Genomic DNA, 27961 nt, shown 5'->3' with positions numbered 1-27961 from the left:
AATAATAGTGCACTTGTTTCAGATTCATGAAATAGTCCACTTGAAGGTGGGATTCAATCTTTTCAATCACAATCTTAAACGTTGACAACTTGGCGTTCAATGTTTTACCTCAATATATGACAAACATGCAAACTTACCAATATCAGATGAAAACCATATGTATTGAAAAAAAAAAGAGAAATGATTATTACAGTCATGAATATGTAAATGTCATACAATCACTTTAAAAAAAATGAATAAATATGAAATTTATATGAAAATAAATTAATTTTTTAATAGTAGACTATACTTTTTTTTAAAATAACTGTACGGTATTTGCGTACTCTACAACTATATATAGCATTACTTCCAAAAGAAACCGGCTGAAAAATAGTTGCCGGCCCGCAGAGCATGCAATGCATGTTTAATTTCTGAAAGAAACAAAAATTTGTTCTGGTTCTTATTACCCTCAAGATGGTTTGGTTATATCCATTCTAGCATCTGAGCATCCAAACTTTTTATTTAAGTTCGCAAACGTCAAAACATGACCTACAAATCCAGTTTGTCCTCCCACAGATGGGAATGGAACTGCTACGCATAATGGAGCCAGAGCCAATGTAAAGTACTACTCTCCTGAGACGGTAAATTAGAGGATCAACTCTTGTGCATTGATAGCCTATAAAATTTAGCAATCACAAAGGCCAAGTTCGTTGATAAAATAGGTTGACTCCCTCATTCTATGTCAATTTCCGCATCTTGCCACCCTATTTTTCTGGCATTTTCTTTCTAGAAAAAGAAAAAGAAAAAAATGCAATAGTTTACAGAGTTAGAAAGTTCATTATAAATCTAGCCACAACTAGTACCAGCTCATTTGAAGTCCATTTAGTGTACAAATGTATGCTATGGGACCTGCATTCCTAATAAACCTGTATGTCCATGTTTAAACAATGCTTTTGTTTCTTTTGATGAGCTGAGACGCATTGTCACTGGTACAGCAAATTGTATGCTGGAAGATCTTGTATCCTGTTAATGTCTTCTAAAGACAGCTCTCTTTCCAACTGGGTCCTTGTTACTTGTAATACCTCCTAAAGAAGTGGAAACAACAAATTAGCAGTGCGCTGGATCGCCAGTTGACTATTTGGGACTTATAAATTCATTGGAAAAACAGGGCATAGAAGAATCCTCAGAAGCAAGTTACAAGGAAAAAGCAAAGCAAGTGTAGAGGCATCACTTTCATTGTGAAATTTATGAAACAAAGTGTACAAGCAATGAGGGGGATACCAATCTTGTGGTGGACATGATTCTACAACACTCCATATGTTCACCTACTTATCCCTTTTCTCCTTTATTTTTCTTTTACTGTACCTCTGGAGATGCATGCTCTAGGTGATATTATCAAACCCTCTTTGCATAATGTTGTATAGACAAGGAAACTGTGTTTCTATAGAGCAAGAAGAGAGATTATATTCATCCATAATCCTGTCATCATCCCTTGATGAGACATCAAATGATTGGAAAACTAATGGTTATTTTTCACTTATCTACCAATGATTCAAGGCTATGTCAACAAATGATAAGATGATGATGAATAGCATTTTTCATGGTAGGAAATGGGCCATCTTAGTAAGCAACAGGCAACTACATTTGTGGTTCCCAGAGCAATATGAAAAAAAACGGCTAATTTCACGTTGCACACCCAAACTATCACTCCTTCCAAATTCCATCCTATTTATCAAAACAAACAATGAATAACCCAAACTACCAATTTCTTTTAAATTGCACATTCCATCCAACCGATTTGTTAGCTTTGACCGACCCATAAACACATGATGCACACGTGTCTAGGGTTGCGTCTGAAAAAAGCCCAATATACCCTATGTGGAGAGGCTGCTAGAAAAAGCCATAGGACTTCATATCTCTTCTCATTATCAATCATTGATCGAGAAAGAAACCAACTATACTGCCACAGCAGAGATCAAAGCTGCTCGGTTCCCGTTTCAATGAGTTTAAAAGGGGCAAACACAAAGAAATTCAGAACTTAGCAGAAAATGGTTTCATTCTTCTATTTCATTTGAGTTTTTAGATCCCAGGGTATGTCATTTCTGCAATAAAGTAGCATGGGAAACAATGTACGTAATTTTTGTTCAAGTTCTTTCTATTAATAACAAAAGCATCTCCACCAAAAGTACTCTAGACTTCTCACAAGGAACGGAACTCTATGCATGTGCAAGTCACATGTCTAGGGTTTTGTTAGAACTAACAGGTTAGTTGGATGGAGGGTGAAAATTGAAATAATTTGGTAGTTTATAGTATCCAATTGTTTGTTTCCATAGTTTTCGGTGCCATTTGAAAAACGGGTGATAATTTGGGGCTGCAAATTGAAATGAATAAAAAAAGTAGTGGGACCTTGTGCTTTTAGTACCCCAATAAAACAAATGAAACAAAAGAGCACTTGGGAATTCTTATTCTATCTTTTCTGAAAATCTAGGAAGTATTTTAAACTGTTTGCCATGACTTTGAGAGAGAAGGAGAGATTATACATTGAAGTCCATGTAGGAAGCATTCATTGCAAGCCACTGAGCATCCATCATTTCAAATGCGATACAATATAATTCATCAAAGGCTTCTTCATCGTCTGTAATAAAGGACATGCAAGTAAGTCACGAGTGTAACTCATTTTGAAAAATAAAAAATAAAAAGACAAAACGTCGGAGTTAAAAACTTGAAAGCAGACTTTTTCCATTTTGTAAGACCTTTGAATTCCACCAAAACTGAGCTGTAGTAGATTACCTCCTAATAATTTAATGAAATTAATTCCTGGAAGACATCGTGGTTTTACTGCACAAGAGACCAGAAGATGATCATTAAATAACTTGCATCTTTTTTTTTTTTATGCGTAAATAACATTTGCATGTTAATTTCCCAAGATCTTGTAGTCATAAAAAAATGAGTGCACTAAAACTTTTTTTTCTTATGAATAAGAAAATTTTATTGAGACAAGTAAGAGGGAGAGGGCAAAGCCAAGTACATAGGGAAGTATACAAAAATTGAACATATTACAAGTCAGGAACTCGAAAAAGAAACAAGAAAATCATAGACACTAGTTGGTGTCTAAAACAATTAATCCACGCTTCTTGAGATTATCGAAATGAAAACGCAACCTTTGAAGGCACCTGACTCTTCCAAATACTCTTCCAAGGAAAAGAATGAACCCCATTCGAGCTAGACAGCATCACATACCAAGAACGAATTGAAAACTTGTTACCAGTATGCATCCATACCATCTTATCCCTCATACCCCGCCCAAGCTGAGTAGCGTACAATAAACCAAACAGTTCAGAAACAGCTCCTATTTCCCAATCATTCACATCTCTAGAAAAAAGAGCATTCCAATGAGAAGAGCCACTAAAACAATCCAAAAACTCAGCCATAGAAGCATCTAGATTCTGAGAAATACGAAAAAGATTTGGAAAAATAGCACAAAGAGCCCTACCACCACATCATGGATCATGCCTAAAATGAACTCTGTCGCCATCCCCAACCACAACGATGACATGTTTTACAAAAGCATCCCAAACTCTCCTAATATTTTTCCACACCCCCACACAGTAAGTATGTCATACCTCCCTAGAACACTCCCCTTCCCCACCACACACTCCCCTATTTAGAATTGTAGTCGAACATTCAACAGAGAGAATGAATTACTATTTTCATTAACATTCAACATCCTATACATACTACATACAAATGATCATTGTATACTCATAAACTATACTAATTACAACCATGTGCACTAACACTCCCCCTCAAGCTGGGGCATATATATCATATAAACCTAGCTTGGAACAAATAAGTTTTAACCGACTACAACACAATGGTTTGGTAAACATATTTGCAAGTTGATCACCAGACTTCACAAAGGGTGTAGAAATATCACCACTTAGTATCTTATCCCGAATGAAGTGACAATCAATCTCAATGTGTTTAGTTCTCTCATGGAATACATGATTAGATGCAATATGCACTGCAGCTTGGTTATCACAAAGTAACTGAAGAGGGATAGGAGCTAGAAACCCAATCTCTTGAAGAAAGTGTTGCAACCATGTCAGCTCACTAGTAGTGCGAGCCATTGCTCTGTATTATGCTTCTGCACTAGACCGAGCTACTACTGTTTGCTTCTTACTCTTCCATGTAACTAAGTTCCCTCCCACAAAGGTACAATATCCAGTAGTCAATTTTCTATCTGAAAGATATCTAGCCCAATCAGCATCTGAAAAAGCTTCAATTCTAAGGTGTCCATTTGGTCTATACAATAGTCCAAGGCCAGGAGCTCGCTTAAGATAACGAAGAATATGGATTACAGCATCCCAATGTGAGACCCTGGGCGTTTGTAGAAATTGACTCACTACACTCACTGCATAAGAGATATCAGGTCTAGTGATAGTAAGATAATTCAATTTTCCAACAAGTCTTTGATACCAACCTAGATCTCCAAACAACTCACCTTTATCTTTCAAGAGTTTACGATTTGGGTCCATAGGAGTGTCAATAGGTCGTGCACCTAACATGCCAGTTTCTTCCAGAAGATCAAGTACATATTTTCTCTGAGATAGGTTAATGCCTTTTTTAGATCTACTGACTTCAATTCCAAGAAAGTACCTAAGTTTGCCCAAGTCTTTTGTCTGAAACTGATCATGTAAAAATTGTTTCAGCGTAGCAATTCCAGCTGAGTCACTCCCAGTAATTACAATGTCATCAACTTATACAACCAACAAGATATGACTTGCATCACTGTGTAGGTGAAGTACCGAGTAGTCTGTTTGGCATCTATGAAGACCGAATGCTAATACAGCATCAGAGAACCTCCAAAACCATGCTCGAGGAGATTGTTTCAAACCATATAATGTCTTTTTTAACTTGCACACAGTACCTCGATACTCCTCCTGAGCAACAAACCCAAGTGGTTGCTCCATATACACTTTCTCATTTAAGTCGCCATGTAGGAATGCATTTTTAACATCTAACTGAAATAAACGCCAATCTAAGTTAGCAGTAAGAGAGATCAATACCCGAATAGAATAAATTTTGGCAACTGGGTAAAAAGTCTCATCATAATCAATGCCATAAGTTTGAGTGTAATCCTTAGCAACCAAGCGGGCTTTCAGACGTTCAACAAATCCATTAGGATGAAATTTGATTGTATATACCCATCTACAACCAACAAGGTGTTTACCAAGTGGTAGAGGAACAATATCTCATGTCCCATTACGGTGAAGAGCATCCATTTCATTTTTCATAGCTGTCCTCCATTCCGAATCAGACAAAGTATCATGAACTGTCTTAGGAACAGAAAGTTTTGAAAGTTGAGAAGTAAAGCATGAAAAAGATGGAGATAAGGCATGACAGGAGACATATTGGGCAACCGGATGTTGAGTAACACAATAACGAGTACTTTTTCGGAGAGCAATAGGTGGAGAGTCTGAAGCACTAGGTAACTCAGGATCTGAAGATAGAGACAAGATTGGTGGAGACATCCTATACATACTATATACAAATGACCATTGTATGCTCATAAACTATACTAATTACAACCATGTCCTCTAACAAGAATCAATCACAGCTCTCCACAAAGAATCACACTCCTGGTGATACCTCCACAACCACTTCTCTGATAATGCTTTATTAAAGAGATTCAGCTTCTAAAACCCCAACCCACAAAACGACAAAGGGGTACAAATCTTATCCCAACTAACCAAATGAAACTTAGCTTCCTCCCTTATACCTCCCTGCAAAAAGTCTCGAAATAACTTCTCCAACTGTTTTTCCACACCAATTGGAATGTGAAATAAAGATAGAAAATATGTATGAAGGTTAGACAATGTACTTTTGATAAGGGTGATTTTTTCCCCTTTTGACAAATACAATCTCTTCCACCCTCTCTCTACCTTCTCCAACACCCCATCCCAAACCTTACTGGCCTTGAACATAGCCCCCAAAGGAAGCCCAAGGTAACTAATCAGCAAAAAGGAAACCTGACAATCCAAAATACTTGCCAACCTACTCATATTTCTCACCTGGCCCATTGGTACCAGCTTGGACTTTAACGCCCCAACAGAAGGCCCAAACCACATGGCCTATATTCCAAAAGGACCAGTCAATTATACAATTGGAGCCCAATTAGAATCCTATAAAGAGCAAGAACTTCTCATTCCCAAGCAACGTGGGATCTCATACATCACCTACCTTTATCCATATCTTATAGGGTGTCACATCTACCCCCTTAAATTCCAGACGTCCTCGTTGGGCCTATTCATTGTAGGTGGCACGACTCAAGTCCCACATTTCTAGTTGGGATAGTCTCTGATGCTATTTGTAACGCTCCAACGGAAGGTCCAAACCACATGGCCTATACTCCAAAAGGACCAGTCAATGATACTCCACGAGCCCTAAAGCCAAACTTGTGAGATCACGTCATGCACACCTCTTCCTGTTTTTCCTAGGGTTTCAACAACCTATTTAGGCATATCTCACGCACGTATAACCTCCCACAACTACGGTTGCTTTTAACGCCCGTTTCTCCACACTCTTGCATTATTACATGTCTCTCCCTTTTGTTTCTCTAAGGTTTTTATCAGTTTTTGTTTCTATATATATTCACCTTCAACACGTCCTGCACACTTTCTCTTCCTCCACGGCGGAACAACCATCCACCTCTACCCTCTTACACCACGAAACACATGCACTGCCATAGAGATAGCAACCGCTGCCCCTCCCACCATCCAACTAAAGTGCACGTCCTCACACCCGCTTGAAGACTAGCAGCCGCGCAGCACCCCAGCCACTGCCACGATCAAGCCCAGCCTGAAACACATGAACCACATCCCGCACGACGAAAACCACCGTGTTATAGCACTACCTAGCCCACACTTAGACTCTATATCACAGCATAACCACCACCACGACGTCGTAGTCTCCTCCCTCTCAACCACTATGCAAGGTCAAGAGCCTTCACAACACCGCCTTACAACACTGTCGCCCAGCCGTTGAAAGAAACACCACCCATTAAATACTCTATTTTTGACCCCCGAAACAAAGGAAGTAGTCTTCCCCACCTTGTGCCACCAACCTGCAACCCCACGTCGCCAACCTCCTCCACATCATCGCCACCGCACAGAGAGCATCGTCGGGCGCTGCACTCCATCCAAGTACGTCGCTCTCCTCTTGGTAAGCTACCCCTGAACTCACCCACTCTCCTCTCCTCTCCTCTCCTCTCCGTCTCTCTCTCTCTCTCTCTCTCTCATCTCTCCCTCTCTCTCAATCTTAGTGCTCTGCCGCCACGTGGACCACCTTCGACCTCCGCCCAGCACTGTCATTGCGTCTCTCCTTCCTTTTGGGTGAGCCTCTGCCCACATACGTACTTCACGTAAAATTTAGCTTGTTTTACAAATAACCCATATCTCTTTGTAATTATAGAAATGCCATCAAGGCTTTGTTTTTGGTTTATAGTTTATATGTAGCACAACTCATACTCCTTTAAGTGTTTTTACAATTTTGCCTTTCCAATTATAAAACTATCAAGAGTTTTAATTACATTTTTATCCTTAGTATAAATTCATGGGGGAGTTATATTTTTATGGACTTATTTATATTTTGTGCAGATGGTATTTTATTTAAATTAAACTGTGTTTAATTGGATTCTATTCCAAAGATACCAATTTCTATATTGAACTATATTAAAATAAAGGTTTTTGTTAAATGATATTCATTTTTGTTGGATCTAATTAATTGTTATATTAATGTATAAGTCCGAAGTATTATTTGATATCGAGGAAATTTAGAAATGTGACGATATTTTAGGATTACGTGAATTTACGCTTTTCAGGAATTAAAATAGGTTATTTTAGCTTCTTAGGCTTAAATATTGAAATACGTGTTCGATTGAAAATTTATGAAAATTACTTGATTCTGTTATAGGTGACGATTAATATTTATTCAGCATTTTGAAGGAAATTTTGAAAAAGTTAGGAAGTTCAAGTAAGTGGGGTTCCTATGCTAGAATTTGCATAAAATAAAAATGAACTAAGGTTGATTTATGAAAATGTGCATCATATGTTTTGAAAAGAAATGTGAAAATAACCTCAGTTATTTATTCTTCACTACTCATTGAACTCTGATGAAAGAGAAAGCATTTTTGTCATGACTGGTGTAGACCTGAGCTTATTTTTGGCATTCTGTTTCTAACCTATGCAAAAAGAACGAATATGAAAATTTGTGCATGATTATGTAAATATGCTTTGGATCTGCTATGATTATGAAGATGATATGATTTTGTTTAGTACTCTGTTTGGATAAGACGTGATTTCTGAAAACTTTTGACATGACTCTCTGATTCTGAATTTGATTATGTTTCCGCTCTGTTCAGTTACAGCCTAGTCACAGGTGATAATAGTGGCATACGGCTCAACCACGGATTACAATAATGGATACGGCCCAACCACGGGTTATAATAATGGATACGGCCAAACCACGGGTTATAATAGTGGATACGGCCCAATCACGGGTTATAATAGTGAATACGGCCCTGCCACTGGTTATAGTAGTGATCTTCTATTTTGAGTGCACACATTGGTGACAGAGTGATTTATGTTCTGCTTGGCTATCCGCAGATGCACAATCCTATCACGAGGGTTATACATGGCATATGTTCTGATATGATGTTCTGATGATGATCATCATCATTTATGCTATGCTAAAGGGTATTTTTGAATGAATTTATTTCTGAGTCTTCACTCTGATATTTTGATAACATGTTCTGCTTCTGCACTCTGAAAATAGAAATGTTTTGTTCTGCATTCTAATCTCTGTAAATACTCATGTTTACACACTAGTATATGTTCTCTGCTTACTAAGTTGTTGAAAACTCACCCCTGATCTTCACAATATTTTTCAGATAATTTTGATACATCAACTGGAAGTCAAAAGTAAGGTTTGATGATTATAGAGGAATAAGTATCAGAGGGTACAAGTTTATTGGAGAGTTTTATTTAATAGGTTTATGATTTTATGTTATTTGATATTTTGAGTCTTAGATATTTCTAAATATTTATGGAGTTTTTTAAATTATCTCATTGAGGTATTTTTTTGTGTCCTGGTAGAGGAACATATATTTTAGTTTGAATAAATAGATTTGTACTTTTTGAGAATATTGGAGTATTTTAAATATGTTATGGAAGTTGAATTTAGGTTACAAGAGCTAACTTTCCGGACTTCCAGGAACGGGGCGTGACAGGCTACCAAAAACTCCCCTATATATTCCTACTGCTGTGCTGTAAATCTCAGCAAAAGCCCATTCAAAAGCATCATCTACATTTCTAAAGTGACAGGCTACCAAAAACTCCCCTATATATTCCTCCAAATTCTCCATTTCCCTCATATCCCACATCACCAACACACCACCCGATGCCCCATTCAAAGCAAGAAAATCCCATCCCACATACAAACAGCCTCACAAACTTCTGATAAGACTTCTATCCACGCAACACAACTTAGTTTCTAGCAAACATACAATATCAGCCTTCCACACTCTTAACAAATTCTTTATACGAAGACGTTTGTTAAGATCATTCAGCCTTCGAACATTCCAAGATAGGATTTTTGGCTTCATAAAAACAGATTGGTCCCCCTAACCTTGGATCTATCATGACTAACACTTCCTTCTTTTGAATCATAATTAACAGAACATGTTAATCTCCTTAACTTCCCGTCCTATTTTGAAGCTGCACTCAAACATTATGCAGCTATCGATTGCTATTAGAGGAAGGATGAAGTTAAAATACTGATCCAGTTTTGGATGCCATCATAATTGAAAATTTAGATAAATACTTTTTTGGTCCAATGGTTATATGAAATAATTTTTTAAATTTCATTTCGGTGATTATTCCAGTTTAAGCACTAGAACATAATATTTCGGTACCAGTGCGTTTTGGCGTACCGTTTCGGGATTAGCTATATATAAATATATGTATATATATATAAACTGATAATTAATAAAATAAATACTTGTATATGTAAGTGTGTATCATGTCCGTGTGTATGTATATGGAATAATTAAAGATTTATAAAATGAATATGAGTTGAACAAATTAAACAGAAAAAGTAGAGATATTGGTGTTAAAAGATAATATTTAAAAAATCACAATCTTGAGTTGAAACACACAAATAAATAAATAAATAAAGGAATTGATAAATTATTAAAAATAATGAGATTTAAAAAAAGAGAATGAGAGGACATATTTAAAGTTACAAGGAAATTAAAATGATATAAATTCTTTTGAGATTTTAAAATTACATGAATGTCGTCTATATTTGAAATTTACAAAAATGCCATCTAAACTCAAGAAAATTACAAAATTGTTATTAAAACAGTCCGGAACAGAATGTAGTCCGAAATGCAAATTCTAACCTGAATGGCAGGAGTAGGCGGGAAATTTGGAACGAAATGGAATGAGAATGTATAGTATACCGGGTACCACACTGGAACGGAAAATTCCGGCCAGAACATAATGGAATTTAAACTACGATATGAATACTTGTGAAGAGATTAATGAAACATTTGCATAATATTGATTTTAAATTGCTAGTGTCACTGACACATAAGTTCTTCACCCAAACAACAGAACATACAAATTCATATAATGAACTCAAGACAAAAAAAAAAAGTGATGGTGAATAATGATCATGATTCATATATGAATGTCCTAAATCTATATCATTAGACTGAATGTGAGGAAAAATATCATCATCAATTAAAATGAATGAAAGAATATAGATTTTTCTTTTGTTTGCTTTCATGTCGTATCCATATGGGCGCAGTTTTATGGACAAACTGACAGAAAGATATCAAATGATGATCAAATTTGTCTACAAACCTGAGCTTAGATCCAACATCTGAATTAGCATAAATGATACATTGATGCCAGCAACAGCAAATGGGTATTCCCAAGCAGCTCGCTGCCCTCCTTGCTTGAACAATAACCTATGGAAAGATGCCTTCATTTGGATGTTTTGTATGATTAGCGATAACTCATATTTAGCACAAAAAAAGAGTTCAAAAACTAAAATGAAACAGAGAGAATGCACAAGAGGAGAGAAACAACAGGTAGAACTTCATATAATTTTCAATGGAAATAATTGCATAGGAGGAGGCATACCGGATAAGTCCTGGCAAAAAACAGCAAATTCTCAAGGGAAATAAGACCGCAACCCCTAAGGAGAGCACGTCACTATGAGCCAAAAGAACATTAAGAACAAGGAAAAAACTGAGAGCTACTGTCATATATTTCTTATACATATATTTATCAATTCGTCTAAACTGAATATATACAGTTAAAAGACACAACGGGGCACCAGCAACATTTTCATATTGTTTCATATATTTACTCCATCTCTTATAGTACTCATCATATTTTTTTTTGGATAAGTTTTTATGTGACATCAATACAACTTAGATCTACATATCATGATGTTTTTTATGTCTCTAGCAAAACCCCATGGATTTTAAAGGCACTACCATTGTTGATAGTAGAAGATGCAAAACATATTGTGGCTTAAAGTCCTAAAAAAAGGAGATAAATTTCAATCAAACATCCCAACAGCAGCAAGTAATTGAATGTACTCTTTTCAGTGCTACTTAGAAACACAATAGAGTTGACAAATTTTCATGTAGGCGTCCATGCTATGTAAGATACCACCTATTCTAAACATAAATAATAGCATTTCATTCCTTCTTTCATGACTCTGAAGACGATTTATGAGCTTAACAGTTTCGGATGGAAAACTGACCAGCTAAATGAAATACAACCTACTATTGAAAGTGATATAACCCTACCTAAAGTCAGTTGATGGATTAGGACCTTGCCACCCCATCTCTTTCCATTGCTCAGAAATTAAACCTTTGAAAGCAATATTTGGAAAGGCAGCATGCCACAATGCTCTGAGGGCTTCCTGTTATGAGAAGGAATAATGAGATCGTTGAAGTAGATTTGAACAGTGATAAAAACAAAAGATGATAAAAAGGCAGCATGCCACAGTGCTCTGATGGGTTTCTGCCATAAGAAGGAACAATGAGATCATTGAAGTAGCATTGAACAGTGTTAAAAACATAAGATAAAACTTAAAAGTATGTGAGAAGACAGAATATGCAGATATGGGAATGTGAAGTGATTTTAGCTAGAATTATGCAAACTAATTTTATGTCCTCTGTGATTGAATTGTAAACCTAGTTCTTGAAACAGTAAATCAAGAAAGTGAGGGGAAGGGAGGAGCTTTGGCTACGAAAGTTAAGCTTCTAGTCGGCAGACCTTCCTCTGCCACAATTGAGGATTTATTAATAAAATTTACAGGGTCTCTTCCTCTTAAAAAAAATAGTTGGCAGACCAGAGAGGAATATGACAAAAGCAAATGGTAACAATCTCATCTGAGTTACTTGTAGCTCACATTCATTGAACTGATACAAGCAGAATAAGAAGAAGTAGAAGAAGAGTGTTAATAAGAAACAGAAACAGCCCCAGCCTGAAAGAAATACTTGATGATCAGGCCGAGTCTCCTCAAATGGTACTTGTAATCGTTCCTGGAGCCTCTGAAGTCTTTGTTCCTGGTAACAATTTAAAAATGGGGGGCAGGTATACAGTAAGTCTAGTGAAGCTAAACCAATTCAGCAGTTCTTTCAAAGTGATTTCTTCATATTAAAGCAGTCACAAAAGGACAGCAAAAGTCAAGAAGTAGAGACAGAAATCATGCAAGAAATGCCAAAATCAACATGCAATTCCATATCAAGAGACGAGACACATTTTTTGAAATGTCAAACCTCACCAAGGCAGGGTTAAGGGTGAGACAGATGGGAGTGTTCTTTGTTAATACTCAAGATTAGAAGCAAAGGCTGCCTACTCACAGAATGCAATGAAGTAATCCAGTAACCCTCCCATTTACCTGAAGAGGACACAATGGGTAGTCAATAAACTTCTCATTACGTTTGTTGCTGGAGCGGTTAAAGAGTCCTCCTACCCATGATCGTGGTCCAACCATAGCATTAGCTACAACCATCAAATGCTGATCAGTAAAAGAAGAGAATTATTGTCAAATGGAATGATATAGATCAATATCACGGACTATAATGTTAATAATTCAATAAAAATGTGGTGACAGAGCCCTAAAATTAATAACTTTGCATTCTATAGTTCCAAGCTATAAACTATAAGACAGAGTGCAGAAGAACAGATATGCAGTGTACTAAATTTAACTATTTAGGAAAGCTATGAAAAAAAGAGCAAGTGGCTTGCTAATGTAGAAAATAAGCCCCTCGGAGAAGCAGGTACACAACAGAGGTAACCCCGACCCATAAGCCCACCAAACAACAGCCAGGTATAATAAAAGAGTCATACAAAGAAACTAAGTTTAGTTTTCGTGCCACCTAAATCTGAAATTGGTTTGTCAAGAACATTTGTGAAACAATTTAGAACCAATCATGCCTACAATTGCGTCCGTATTATGAGTGTTGAATTATCAAGAACACCCTGAAATTGAAACTATTTCTACAAGTTAGATCATCAATAGCATTCCTGAAACTTAATCAGCCATAGTTATACTGCTTCATAGAATCAAGAAATAGGTTTTCCATGAAGGAGAGATAAATTGAATGGGATGACAGAGGTTATGCTAAACACATTCTTTGCAGAATTTTAAAATAGAGATATCCTAATTTTTGGGCTTCGAAGTTAACCAACGTGATAGACAAAAGCTAAAAAGAACCCATGTGTTTTACTCTGACAAATTTGATTACCAATCAAGGACTATTCTGGCAAAAGTTAATTGGGCTACCATTACTATGTTGCTCAATTAGTGTCTTCGAAGAAATATTATCGTCTTTGGCTTAACTTCACATTGAATGCCAAAAGCCTGCTTATGTAATGGCATCCCATTCCAAGAGCCCACAATGCATGAGGTCAAGATACCAAGCCACCATACGCACTACCTGGAAAGAATCACTTTAAAGTTGCATACTATCTTGGTGATTTAAACCTTTCCATATTGGAGTTGACCATGTACCGAAAATAAAAAGTAGCCATGATTAAATGCCTAACTTCCATTACATTGGATTGAAGCAAATTATAGATACTAATTCATTGATTTCTATAGAACAACAACAGGAAGAGTACTGGAATCCCCACTCACCAAAACATTGAGTCAGCTGAGATATTATATGAGCAGAACTATGCGACCATTCCAACTCTTCATCACCCTTCTTCTGTCTCCAGTAAATTTCATCCTCATCAACCTACATTCGAATTGTGAAAGCACCTTTAGTGTAAGGTATATACGTAATACTAGACACAAAAGAGTGAGCTGCTCAACTTACAGACAGCTCTTGTACAGTGAGTTGAGATTTCATCATTTAAATTTGCCAAAACTCAACAATTATTAGCCAAATGGTATGAAGAGTAAAATTGTAATTGTCTTATGGCAAGGTTTAGAAACATAGAAATTTAGAGTCTTAAATTTACTTAATGAAAAAAAAAAGCAACTCAAAACTACCAATGAAAAGAAACAAGAAAACTCAAGAAGTAAATTCCAAGATGAAGTAGATGCAAAATGAGAAAAACCGAATTGTTATTAGAGGCAGGAAAAATAGGTAACAACAGGAAATACCACTTTCCATCGATATCCATCTTTTCATCACAAGGAAAGATACGTTAAATTGGCAAAACAGAGATTGTGTGCAGTAAGGGATTCCTCAAAAACTCTACATGAAAAACGTATTATAAGCAAGAAAACCCCATTTGTATTATAGGCAGAAATGCAAGAAACAAACAATTGCAAAGCTGATTATTGTAATTCAGACCCATTTTAATAAGAGAGCACAAGAGGATTACTTCGTGAAATTAGAAACAAAGGCTTATTTAAGGAAAATTATCACTCTAAGAGCTTTCTAAAACTTAAACATGGGAGGAGAGGGAGGGGGGAGGGATGGAGAGAGCGAAAGAGGAAGGGTGAGATTTACTCTGTGAAGAGAAGAACAAGAAGGAAAGCATTGTCTACGCCTCCTTAATCTCATGAGGGGACCAAAACTAACAATGAAATTCTTTCACCCATTTTAACCGAAAGCAAAATGAATAAAGACAAATATGTTTTTGAATAAATGGATGACAAATCATTGCACCCAAATCATGCTCTCATCCTATTTTTCAACTCCCATCATTTCAGTTCCCTCTCTTTCTCCCTCGTTCTTCACCTCCACCCATCACAAGAGAGAGATACTCGTAAAATAGAGTAATGGCCTAGATACAGGCATGAAGTCATAAAGATTAATTTTTTTGTAATTTAAAGGAAAAAACTAAAAGAGCAATTAAATGGCTCCTTTTACATTGCTTTAATATTGCAAAAAGTTCGTAAAGAAAGACTGCAAAGTTCAGAAAAGTAGAGATGGATGTCTATGCCCGACATAACATCAATATGCATACAAGACAAAACTAACATCCCCATAATCACACACGAAGAAAGTTAGAGAGAGAAAGAATGCAATGCGGGACATAAAGTCATACTGAAAAAGTACCGGTTATGGGCATCTGAGGAAACATGGTGGTGGTGCTATGGTGATGAGGTGGGTCCCCTTGGAAAAAATGGTGGGACCAAAACTGGTACAGGAAAAAAGAAGAAGAAGAAGAACAGAGGAGAGGGTGAAGCGGCATTTTTCTTCTTCTCCGAAGGGATTTTGGCATTCAAACAAACATAACCGCTAAGATGGGGGTGGAATTTGAAAAGAATGCTGAGGGCAGTGTCTATGGCATTGACAACCAGGCTACCAGCCAATTTCCCATAAACCAGGCTGAACTGCAGCGCTCGCCGCTCGGGGATGTTTCTTTTTTCTTCCGTGGCCATTTGCGTGTAATGTTTTCATCATATCTATATTAGTAGTCTATGTGTGTACACGACCGTAAACCCAATACTAACAAGATACGAAATTAATAGATTTAGATTTGATGTAAACGAAAAACTCTCCTCTTCGCCTCTATGGAGAGCGCGAAGGTGGAGCTTGAGTCTCGGATTGCTTGGTAAGTGAGGAAGAGGAGTTTCTCGTAGCTTGGTTGCAGGCTGGAGAGAGGTAATGGAAGGTTTGAAAGAGCAGTGATAGAAGCTTAAGTTGACGAAGGAGGAAATTGAGACTATTGATCTGGACTCTGGACAATCGGCGAAGGTCCTCGAGGAAGGGGAACGAAGTTTAGTAGGGAAGTTGATCTCCGATAGAAAGATAAGTAAGGCTGTAATTCAAGCTACATTGCTGAAGATCTGGCGCACGGAGGGATCTATAGTGTTTCACGAGATTGAGTCGAATCTATTCGTCATCACTTTTGAGCATAAGCGGGATAAGGTAAGGGTGATGGAAGGTAAACCGTGGTTGTTCGATAATCATTTGCTTGTACTGAACCTATGGTTTTACACCACCACAATCAATGGAATTTGATAGAGAAGATATGTGGGTACAGTTATTCAATCTTCCTTCAGCATGCATGACGGATGAGATGGGAAATCGAATTGGTTCATCCATTGGTGTGGTGAAAGAAGTAGACGTATTTGATAATGGAATTGGATGGGGAAAATACTTGAGAGTTAAAATTGAAGTTGATCTGAAGAAGAAGGTGGCGTGAGGGAGGACGGCAATGCTGTTGGGGAATAAGATCTGGATCCCGCTAAAGTATGAGAAGCTTCCAAAACTGTGCTTCAATTATGGAGTGATCAGTCACGGGGTGGAGGGGTGTAGGGGATTGAAGGAGAGTGCAATGCGAGGTAAGGGATTGGGGTCGCAATACAGGTCTTGGCTCAGGGCAACCTATAATCCACGACGAAATCTTAATGGTAAACAACGGAGTAGGGAGGAGCGGAGTTGATATGGGGATGATGGAGAGGGCGAGATTGAGGGCGTGGGAGAACAAGGGAGTAGGAGGGAGGGGAGTGTAGATGGAATTGATGGAGAGAGTGGGATTGAGGGTGCGGGAGAGGTTGAGACTATCTTCGATAGTGTTTCTGTTGATCTGGGGAAGGGTTGGAAGATGATGGAGGGGATACTAGTGTTGAGAGTGATCAGAGGGAGGGTGAGAATGAATGTACCGTTGTATTGGCAGGTGCTGAGGTGGTGTTTGATGCAAGCTCTGAAATAAAGGTGGAGGGGTTGGTACTACGATACTTGTAGATAGCAACTGTGAAAGTAAAGGCTATGTGGAGTGCAGTAACAATCCATATGAATCTGTTGGGGCTGATTTAGTGAGGGAGACGAGGCAGATGGAAGAGGGCTAGAGTAGTAGGGGCTTATGGTTCTGTTAACCCAAAGAGTGCTTCCAAACGTACATCTGGAGTTGTTTCAAGTGAGGTGGAGGTTGAGGGGGTGTACAAGAAGGGAAGGAAAACAGAGGAGGTGATGGAAGGGTCTGTCTCTTCATCTATGGCAGTGGCTGGTTACCAGCCCTGCCAATCATTATGAAAATCCTAAGTTGGAACTGCCGGGGGCTTGGGAACCCCCGGACAGTTCAGGCTCTTCATCTGTTGGTGAAGAATAAGAGACCCGAGGTTGTGTTTTTGATTGAGACTAAACTAGTAGCTAAAAACTTTGAAGGAATTAAAAAAAGAATGAGATGGGAAGGTTGTTTTGTAGTGGAGCCAATAGGGAGGAAGGGAGGATTGGTGTTGTTGTGTTGTGGAGGAAGGAAGTGAGGTTAGAAATTCTGAACTTCTCACAGCATCATATTAGTGCGTATATTAAAGGGAGATTAGGTGGTTGTTAACGGGGTTCTATGGCCATCCTGAGGTGAGGAGAAGGAGGGAGACTTGGAGGTTGATGTCACTGCTCAGACCCCAAGAGCAGATGGCATGGTGCTTGATAGGTGATTTCAATGAGGTGGTCTGTCAAGGGGAGAAGAGTGGAGGAAGGCCTCGACCTAAGGGGCAGATGAATGATTTTCGACAAGCTTTGGAAGAGAATTCTATTTTTGATTTAAGATGGAAGGGGTGTAGATTCACATGGAGTAATCGACATGAGGATAATTCCTTCACCAAGGAAAGGCTTGATAGGGCTGTAGCTAATTGCAGCTGGACAGATTTCGTTAGATGTCATGAGGTGGAGGTTTTAACATCTTCGCAATCAAATCATAAAGCTCTGTTGTTGAGCATAGAGAAAGGGAGTATGGAGAAAAGGAAAGGTCAAAGAATATTTAGATTTGAAGCTAACTGGGCCATGGATGAGGAAGGGGGTGTTGTAGTTGAAGGACTGTGGTCGAGAAGGCCTGGTGGGCAGGGCTATTTAAGGGTGGTAAAGAACAAGTTCCATAATTGCAAAAGGGAGCTGTTATTGTGGAGTAGAAAGAAAGGGAACAGTGATGAGCTCCTTATCAAGGAAAAAACAGTAAGACTGAAATAGGAGCAGGATAATGAAGGTTCTCATAATGATGATATTGTTAAAAGGTTACAAAAGGAGCTGGGGCTTTTATCTTTTTTTTTTTTTTTTTTTTTGGATAAGAAGGTTTTCGTATATTGCATCAAGGATTACAAGAAATATTTTCCACCCAAATGATATGGGCAATAGACTCAGGTACAGAATCCCCCCATACAACCAAATCATCAATGTTCCAAGCCATTCTAGCTAACTTATGAGCAGCACTATTTCCCAACTGATTAACAAACTGACATGTACAAACATCAAAATAAGACATCAACTTTTTAACTCCTAAATTTCTAATACCAAATTTGCTAGTTCTGATGCAGATTGGAAAGACTCGTATTGCAAATCATCTATTAGCAGCTTACAATCTGATTCCACTTGTACCTTTGTGATCCCAAACTGAAGACATAACTGTAAACCCCTTACTACTACCACCAACTCAATTATATCAGGCTCTTCAATATGAAATTCCACCTTGCTAGCTGCAAAAATAATGTCTCCTTTTTCATCTCTAAGAACAGCCCCAATCCCTGCTTTCTTTTGATCAAAAAATAACGACCCATCCACATTTAGTTTAAGGAAACTTGCAGGAGGAGGGTTCCAATGGCAGCCATATTTCTTCTTGTTTATGTTCTTCTGTTGAGAAAAGGAGGTATAACACGTTTGCACAGACATAGCATGATCAACAACATGTTTAGGAGTAAATACCACATCATCATGTATCTTTTTATTTCTCCTAAACCAAAAACTCCATGCTATTAAAAAGAACTTCTGCAGCTCCTCTATTGTCCCCATTTACTACACATGTAGGATCAAATCAACAAAATAAAGAGGTCTTGGTATAACAAACAGAATTGGCAAAAGATCTTTCCAAGACTCAACCAGCTCAGCACAATAGACAATCGCATGCCCCACATCATCATCCTGATCAGAACGCATGCTGCATTTTGGATCAATGTTCACATGCTTCTTTAGCAGATTTAAACCAGTTGGTAAACAATCTTTGCACAGTCTCCATGCAAAGATCTTGATTTTCAAAGGTAACTTCAACTTCCAAATTGCTTTCCAAAGCTTGTTAAGAATACTACTATTAGAACTCTCCCCTTCAGCATGGTCACAATTCTTTTGCAGCAGTTTATAAGCACTTTGAACATTGAAGACACCAATCCTCTCCTCCATCCACATCCACCTATCTTCATACCCCATTGGACAGATAACAATTTTTAGAATCTTCTCAACTAAAATTGGATTGAAGAGAGCTTGTATTTTTTGAGTATCCCACCATCTGGTTTCCATATTTATTAGAGAATCCACAGTTTCAAGCAACTCAACATTCTGTTCCACCACATTTTGTTCATGAACTAAATTTCTGTATCCCGAAACCCATGGATCATGCCAAATTCTTATTGTCTTTCCATCCCCTACTCTCTTTTGACAACCCTACAGTAAAAGATTTCTTGATTCCCGTATGCCCCTCCAAGCATAGGAGGGCTTATAACCCATCTTTGAATCCAGAAAGTCTGTCTTGGGGAAGTATCTTGCTTTATAGACTTGGTACAAGAGAGAGTCTATTTGAGTGACAAGCCTCCAGCCTTGTTTTACAAGAAGAGCAATATTAAATAGCTTAAGATCTTCAAAGCCTAACCCCCTTGAAACTTGGATTTGCACATCTTTTTCCAATTGACCCAATGGATTTTTTTATTCCCCTTAGTTCTCCCCCCACCAGAATTTGGCCATCATACCTTCAAGATCTTTTAAAAGACTTTCAGGCAGTTTAAAGCAACACATGGCATAGGTTGGTATAGCAAGGGCTACTGCTTTCAGTAATACTTCCTTTCCTCCTTGTGAGAGCTGTTTTTCCTTCCAACATTGCAGTTTCTTCCATACTCGATTTTATTTCAGAAAATGCAGTAGACTTTTTTCTTCCTATCATTGGAGGCAAACCCAAGTAATTCTCATATTGCTGCACAACACTTCCTCCCCATAGGTTTATGATTTCCTCCATACCCTCATCTCTCACATTTCTACTAAACACCATACTGGTTTTATCCATATTCAATTTCTGTCTAGATGCCAATTCATACTTCTTTAACAAATTTTGTATAGCAAGGTTTGATTCAGATCTGCCTTACAAAAAATGACACTATCATCAGCAAAGAGTAAGTGGTTTATGAAAGGTGCCCCTCTATAGATTGGAATGCCAGACACCATAGAGTTCCCTGTTGCTTGTTTTAACAAATTAACCAGCCCCTCAGTACAGAAGAGAAATAGATAAGGGGACAGCGGGTCCCCTTGTCTCAATCCTCGAGTTGGTTTGATGCACCCTTTTGGAACTCCATTCATCAAGATAGAAAAAGAAACTGAGGAAACACAAAACATAACCAGTTTGATCTATCTTGCTTCAAATCCCAATTGAGTCATAATTCTTTCCAAACAATCTCACTCAACTCGATCATACGCTTTGCTCATGTCCAATTTAATAGACATGTAGCCCTTCTTTCCCACACTTTTCTGCCTTAGAAAGTGATTGATCTCATATGCCACTAAAACATTATCAGTAATTAATCTGCTTGGTACAAAAGCTGACTGAGAAGCAGAAATTATCAAAGGCAAAATTTGCTTCAATCTGTTAGCTACCACCTTGGATATAAGCTCATAAAGAACGTTACACAAATTGATAGGGCGAAATTCAGCTACTCTAGAAGGGTTTTGCTTTTTAGGAATGAGATATATGAATGTATGATTTAATTCCATAGGAAAAACCCCAGTATTCATGGCATCTAACACTGCCTTAGAAACAGAAGGTCCTATAATATTCCAGTACTTTGATAAAAAGTAGGGGACATACCATCAGGCCCTGGAGCCTTTGTTGGATGCATTTGAGTAAGAGCAAGGTGAACCTCTTCTCTAGTATATGGCTTCAACAGTTCATCATTAATCTGGGTTGTGACTTTCGGTTCCACACTGGCTACAGACTGAACATGGTCTCTCATATCTGAGCTTGAAAAAAACTGCTTAAAATAATCCACAGTTAGATCTTCCATATCCTTTCCTTCTTTCCAACTTCCTTGATCATCCTACAATCTCTTTATAGCATTCTTTCTCCTCCTCTGAGAAGCTTTGGAATGAAAGTATCTTGAGTTTTGATCCCCAGCCTGAATCCACATTGTTTCTTATCTCTGGTACCACATCACTTCTTCCCTTCCCAACCATTTATTTACTTCTTCTCTAACTTGTGTATTTTCTTGGATATTCAGACCAGTAGGATCTCTCTCTTGCAAACTCTGTAACCTCCTTTTAGCTTCAGCAACCTTCAATTGAACATTCCCAAAACTATTCTTGTTCCACTTCTGCAATGTCTCTCCACACTCCCGAACCAAATGCATCATAGAATTTAGGCTCCCCTCATCATTTCTTTCCCTCCAAATATTTTTAACGATAGTAGTACATCCTTCATCGCCTGCACACATTGATTCAAACCTGAAAGGTTTATGGCCCAACAAAAGTGTTTGAGGTCCTGTTGTATCCACCCACACATGAATGTGATTAGAATAAGCCACACAACCATGAGTCACAGTTGCCATTGAATTTGCCAAACACCATGTATCATTGGCCAAGGCCCTGTCCAATCAAGCACTAATACATTCAGAATCCCCTCTTCGATTAGACCAGGTATAGGGACTACCCTGATACCCCAAGTCCCTCACACCACAATCAGTTATAGCATCTCTAAAGTTATTCAATTGCCATTCTGGTCTATCAACTCCACCCCACTTCTCGTATTGATGCATTATTTAATTAAAGTCTCTAATTAATAACCCTCCCAATCCATCATCACAATGCACAGACCTCATAAGATCCCAAGTATAGTGTCTCTTAGTCACCTCAAGAAATCCATAGATACCAGTAAGGTACCATTTCCTCCCACCTTGTGTAAATTCAGTAATGACAACATGAATGGGATTTTTTGAATACTGTAACACAGATAAATCAACATCTGTTTTCCAAAATAAAGCTAATCCTCCCCTACGTCCCTCACAACTAACAGCTAAGCAATTTAAAAAACCCATACTAAACTTACATTTGTTCATTTCAGAAACTGTAAGCCTTGTTTCCTGGATGAACAGAATGTCGAGATCTTCCTCCATAACAAGGTTACAAAGGTTCCGAATTCCACCCAGGTTCCCAAGCCCATGGGAATTCTAACTCAATGTTTTCATTGTTGTCGGCAGGGCTATGTAATAGCCTCCGCCGATAACTCAACATGATGTTCCACTCTCTCTGATGGACCAGTGGAATGCTTCTTCAGAAGTCTTGCCTTTTCTTCTTCATCTTCCAAAACATCACAATGCCTCCTACCACAAAACTTTCCTTCAGTTGGTTGACCAGGGTCGACTGTGACTTGGAGTTTACGGGAGCCCCTTCTCCCCATACGAGGGCCTGAAACTGTTTTTGTTTTAGAGGTCAAGTCTAAAGAAGGATCTTGTGAAAAGCCCATACAACCCACTCCAGCAATAGTCTTTGAAGGAACCGGCCCCAAATTTGATAACTCCATTCCCTCCTTATCCACATTTGAAAGAAGCTCTAGTTTATTCTTCAATCATGATCTTTCACCACCCCTCAAACCACCATCCTCATCCCTTTGCACGCTCTTCCCTTTTTGAATTGAAAATTCCTTTTTATCAGGGCCATGATCTATCCCACTAACAACCTTTGTTCCACCCTGATTTTCTGTTATTCAAAAATCCTGATCCTCTTGAATCTCCGCTACCGTTACTGGGAGTGTTTTCTTCTCTACCGGAACTGCTTCTAAAGCTACCATTACCGGTGTAGACACCGGCTCAGGTACCTTCCTTGGTGGCTTCTTCTCCCAGTCACGAGACCCCGTAAAATCTCCTCTCATCCATGGTCCATAAGGGAACCCTTCAACTTCATACAAAGTTTGGTTTTTCTGCCATCGATTCAACTCCTTATGGCCATGGCCAAGGCAGCCACAACAATAACAAAAGTCTTGTAGTTTCTCATATTGAAAGCCAATCCAACATGGAAAATCGAGACCGACATTAATTTTTTTCCTGCGCAACAATGGTTTAGTGATATCCAAGCAAACACGAACTCGCATATATTCACCCCATTCGAGTTCACCAGCCTCTAAATCAACTTCTTCCACCTCCCCAGCACACTCCCTACTAACTTGCCTACGTAGTGATTTTGTGCCATTAGAGGAAGATCCCAGATTCTTACCCAAAAGGATGCTTCATTCATACAAACGTGATGAGCTTGTTGTTGTCCCTCTAATTCCTGGAATAACACAAGTTGTTTATTGAAAGACCATGGGCTCTCCCGCAAGACTCATGTTTTATCCCTCCCGTTCATATTCAAACTCCACCAACACCAAGATGTCATCAAGATTTTGGAATTTTATAGACTTCACTGGATGCCAAACCTTCCTCATTGTACTCTTGAAAGCATCTCTGTTATAGTGTTTATTTGTCAATAGTTTCATCAACAAACATTGACTACCCTTCAAAAGAACATCTTCAATCAGCCGTGAATCCACCTGTAATTCCAACTCTTCCTGTTCTGTCAATGTTAACTTTGCATACAGACTATGCAAATCACCCGCCATAGTACAAGAATTATCCCGTAATAGAGATAAACAATCCCCAAAGACCTATACAGAGACAGGAGACCCTTTCTCCACACCGAGAGAACTAATATAACGAACTTATGGCCTTTTGTTGAATCTTAATTATTTCTTGATGAGCTGGGGCTTTGACTTGAGCAAGAAGATATGAAATGGAAGCAAAGGGCCAAGAGAAATTGGTACCAGTTGGGGGATAAAAATACAAAAAAATTTCACTCTTGTGCTAGCCAGAGAAGAGGCAAGAATATGGTGAAAGGGATTTTGACTGAGGAAGGAAGGATGGTGACTGAGCATGAGGAGATTGAGCAGGTATTTCATAGCCAGTTCCAGTAGCTATTTGAATCATTGGGGTCTACTAAGGAGAATATAGATGAGTGTTTAAGAAATGTGGTACCAAGGGTCACATATGATATGAATGTAGAGTTACAAAAGGAGTTTACTAGAGAGAAAATTGAGGTTGCCTTAAAACAGATGGCTCCTTTGAAATCCCCTGGACCCGATGGGTATGGGGCTTGTTTTTTTCAAGCCTACTAACACATTGTGGGAAAGGAGGTCAGTGAGGCTTTACTCAATTTTTTGAATGGTTATGGGGAGCTAACTAGTACCATTAACCATATTTATATAGCACTTATCCCTAAAGTGAAGAACCCCTCGAAAGCTAGTGAGTTTAGACCCATTAGTCTTTGTAATGTGGTCTATAAGTTGGCTTCAAAGGTGATGGCTAACAAGCTTAAGAAGCTGTTTCCTTATCTGATTTCCAGCAACAAAAGCGCCTTTATTTCTAGGAGGCTTATAACGGATAATGTCATGATTGTTTATGAGACTCTCCACACAATGAAGACAAGGCAAAAAGGAAGGGTGGGGAGTATAGCTCTAAAGCTGGATATGGCTAAAGCATACGATAGGATTGAGTGGAAGTTGTTGGAAGGAATGATGAGGAGGTTGGGGTTTGGGGAGAGGTGGATAGGGCTCATTATGCAGTGTTTGAATTCAATTTCTTACTCAATTTTATTGAATGGAGAACCTGGCAGAGTTATTAAGCCAACTCGTGGGATTAGACAAGGGGATCTCATATCTCCTTATTTGTTCATCTTGTGTGCTGAAGGACTTAGCTCCTTAATTAATATGGCTGAAAGGTCTAAGAAGATAAGGGGGGTTGTAGTGGCAGGGATGGAACAAGGGTAAATCACTTGCTCTTTGCAGATGATTGTGTGATTTTTGGGAGGGCACTCATGGCTGAATGGCATAGGATTCATGATTTGTTGGAGCTGTATGGGAAGGCCTCGAAACAGTTGCTCAACTTACAAAAGTCCACCATATATTTTTCAATACAAACACAACTACTGCAATGAGAAGACAAATCTAAAGGGTGGCAGGGTTCCTATGTGTCGAAGTTATGAAAAATATCTAGGTCTACCTACCATGATGGGTAGGTCTGGGTACAACACATTCAAATCAGTTAAGGAAAGGGTATGGGCTAAGCTAAATATATAACTGGAAGAATCTTTTCTTTTCACAGGCGGGGAAAGAAGTTTTATTGGAAGATGTTGTTCAGGCTATTCCTACATACCCAATGAGTGTGTTTATGTTGCCAAGGAAAATTTGCAAAGAGATCTATTCCCTTATGGCGAGGTTTTGGTGGGGGCACAAACAAAAGGAGAGTAAGGTACAATGGAGAAGCTAGAATAAGTTGAGGGATTCAAAAAGGGTTGGAGGGTTAGGCTTTAGGGATATTGAATGTTTCAACCAAGCAATGCTGGAGAATATTTACTTTCCCTTCCCTGCTGGTTGCTCAGATTATGAAGGAGAAATACTTTAGAGGGGTTAGCTTGAATGATGCAAAACTGGGGTATAATCCTTCATACATATGGAGGAGCTTGTGGTCTATGATTGATCTTGTCAAAGATGAGATTTTATGGAGGGTTGGGGACGGCAAGAAAATAAGTGTCTAGCATGACAGATGGCTCCTATGTCCTAGCTCATACAAGGTGCAATCTCCTCAAACTACTTTGCCTCTTGATGCCAAGGTTAACTTGTTGATTGATGTTGAGACTGGATGTTGGAAGAGAGATTTCATTTTCGAGTCTTTCAATACAATGGATGCAGAGCACATATGCAAGTTGGAAAATGATAGGGATCCCGCTCATTTTCCCGTTCCCAATTTCTTTATTCTTTTTATTGAGTTTTTTTTTTTTTTTTTTTTTTTTTTATGTAGTGATTAAGAAAATGGTGAATGTTTTTTTTTCCATAATTTTTTAACACTTTTAAATATTTTTAAAAAATGAAAAAAATTCACAATATTATTAAATAACATTTTCTTAATCACTGCATAAAAAAACTCAAAAAAAAAATGTGAACGGGAAAATGAACGAGATCCCCCAATGGGATCCCTAGCATTACCCATGCAAGTTACCCCTTAGTAGGTGGGGTGTGGAGGATAGGATGGTATGGGGGACAACAAAGAATGGTAGGTTCTCTGTTAAATCTGCATATTTTCTCCGAAAAGAAAGATTGAGGAGGAACATGGGAGAAGGTTCAGGGAAGGATAAGGTGGAGGGGATGTGGAGGCAAATATGGAATATGAATGTGCAAGGTGTTGTGAAGCTATTTTTGTGGAAAGTGGGTCATGAGCTCTTACCTACTAAGGCCAATCTCTTTAAAAGGAAAGCTTTTGTTTCTAATTTGTGTCCTATCTGTGAGAGGGGATTGAAACAGCAGTACATGTGATCTGGGGATGCCCTGCAACTTCAGATGTATGGGCAGAGGATGAGTGTCCTGTAAAGAAATGGATTAATGCAGAGATTGGCTTTGTAGAGTTATGGGCCACTATGTTTATGAAGTTAAGTATAGAAGAGGTGGAATTAATTGCTTAAACCATGCGGAAGTTGTGGCTTAGGAGGAACCTGTGCGTATTTGAAGATCAATTTGATGAACTAAAGAAAGTTCTTAAAACTGCTAAGCTGGCTTGGGCAGAATTCAAGGAAGCAAATCTGGTCCAACAGAGAGGCATGGATACTAGAGCTATGAGAAGAGAAGATGCTAAATGGGAAAAGCCTGAGGTGGGGAGGGTGAAGGCAAATTGGGGTGCTGCTATGGATGCTACCAACAGAAGAGTGGGGATTGACGTTGTAGTGAGGGATGATCAAGGGGAGGTGCTATCTTGTCTGTGCTCGGCTGTTGAGAATCAAGAAGGGGCTTGTGCAGCAGAAGCCATGGCTGCTAGAAGAGCTGCTCTATTGTGCTTGGAACTGGGGCTCGACAGAGTAATACTGGAGGGGGACTCTCAGGTTGTTGTGAAGGACTTGTGCAGTAGTGAGGATGTGTTAACAGATTATGGGGTTTTCATAGAAGATATAAAAAAAATTCTTAAAGGTAAGACTGATTGGTCTACAAGATTTGTTTATTGAGAAGCTAACAAAGTAGCTCATATACTTGCAAAACTAGCTTTGTCTAGTATAGAAGAGAGGGTGTGGACAGAAGAAAACCCTAGAAAAAATACAAATATTGTGCTTAGTAAGAAATACTATATTGATAGAACTTTGTTTCAGGTTTATTGAATAAAGAATTACACAATTATCTTTAAAAAAAAAAAAAGATTTGACGTAAACGGATTTGGATCAAAACAGATTGACCTATTATGACGCGATTTATAAATAGGTCAATAACAAGTCAACTCACTTAACCCGAAATCAACCCTCTTAGATTTTATTTCAAAATTATAATTGTATTATTGTTGAGTTGTAATATTAATATTTCTCAATATAATTATATTTTTATTATTGAGATTGTAATTTTAAACCTATGCTCATATTTGTTATTGTAGGGTTTGATTGGTTTTATTATATGTTAAA

General features: G+C 38.3%; 3 protein-coding genes across 7 annotated transcripts; 1 reads left to right on the top strand and 2 right to left on the bottom strand.

The window, feature by feature from the left end:
• Positions 1-796: 796 nt before the first annotated feature.
• Positions 797-17345, bottom strand: LOC108989059 (ELMO domain-containing protein A-like). Of its 5 annotated transcripts, none has more exons than XM_018962524.2 (10): positions 15587-17345; positions 14209-14311; positions 12967-13086; positions 12563-12631; positions 11867-11982; positions 11190-11244; positions 10908-11028; positions 2770-2817; positions 2520-2614; positions 797-1064 (listed from the first exon to the last, which is right to left on the bottom strand). In XM_018962524.2, exons 3-10 carry the CDS (start codon positions 13078-13080, stop codon positions 963-965), a joined length of 720 nt encoding a protein of 239 aa, XP_018818069.1. In that variant the 5' UTR covers positions 13081-13086; positions 14209-14311; positions 15587-17345; the 3' UTR covers positions 797-962. The 5 variants fall into 5 exon arrangements, with proteins under 5 accessions (XP_018818069.1, XP_018818067.1, XP_035542523.1 ...); XM_018962522.2 differs by lacking the exon at positions 15587-17345 and adding an exon at positions 15035-15289 and having other exon boundaries at positions 12967-13070; XM_035686630.1 differs by lacking the exon at positions 15587-17345 and adding an exon at positions 15035-15079.
• A 1215-nt stretch (positions 17346-18560) lies between these two features.
• Positions 18561-19669, bottom strand: LOC108989062. Its single transcript, XM_018962537.1, has 3 exons — positions 19314-19669; positions 18764-19199; positions 18561-18704 (listed from the first exon to the last, which is right to left on the bottom strand). The coding sequence occupies exons 1-3, from the start codon at positions 19667-19669 to the stop codon at positions 18561-18563; spliced, it is 936 nt and encodes a 311-aa protein (XP_018818082.1).
• A 4687-nt stretch (positions 19670-24356) lies between these two features.
• On the top strand, positions 24357-25295 carry LOC118348487 (secreted RxLR effector protein 78-like). Its single transcript, XM_035690280.1, has 2 exons — positions 24357-24419; positions 24825-25295. Exons 1-2 carry the CDS (start codon positions 24357-24359, stop codon positions 25293-25295), a joined length of 534 nt encoding a protein of 177 aa, XP_035546173.1.
• The last annotated feature ends 2666 nt before the right edge of the window (positions 25296-27961 follow it).

This window comes from Juglans regia, chromosome 1 (genome assembly GCF_001411555.2).
Source record: "Juglans regia cultivar Chandler chromosome 1, Walnut 2.0, whole genome shotgun sequence".
Taxonomy (NCBI): Eukaryota; Viridiplantae; Streptophyta; class Magnoliopsida; order Fagales; family Juglandaceae; genus Juglans; species Juglans regia.
This window is presented reverse-complemented; position numbering and strand designations above follow the sequence as displayed.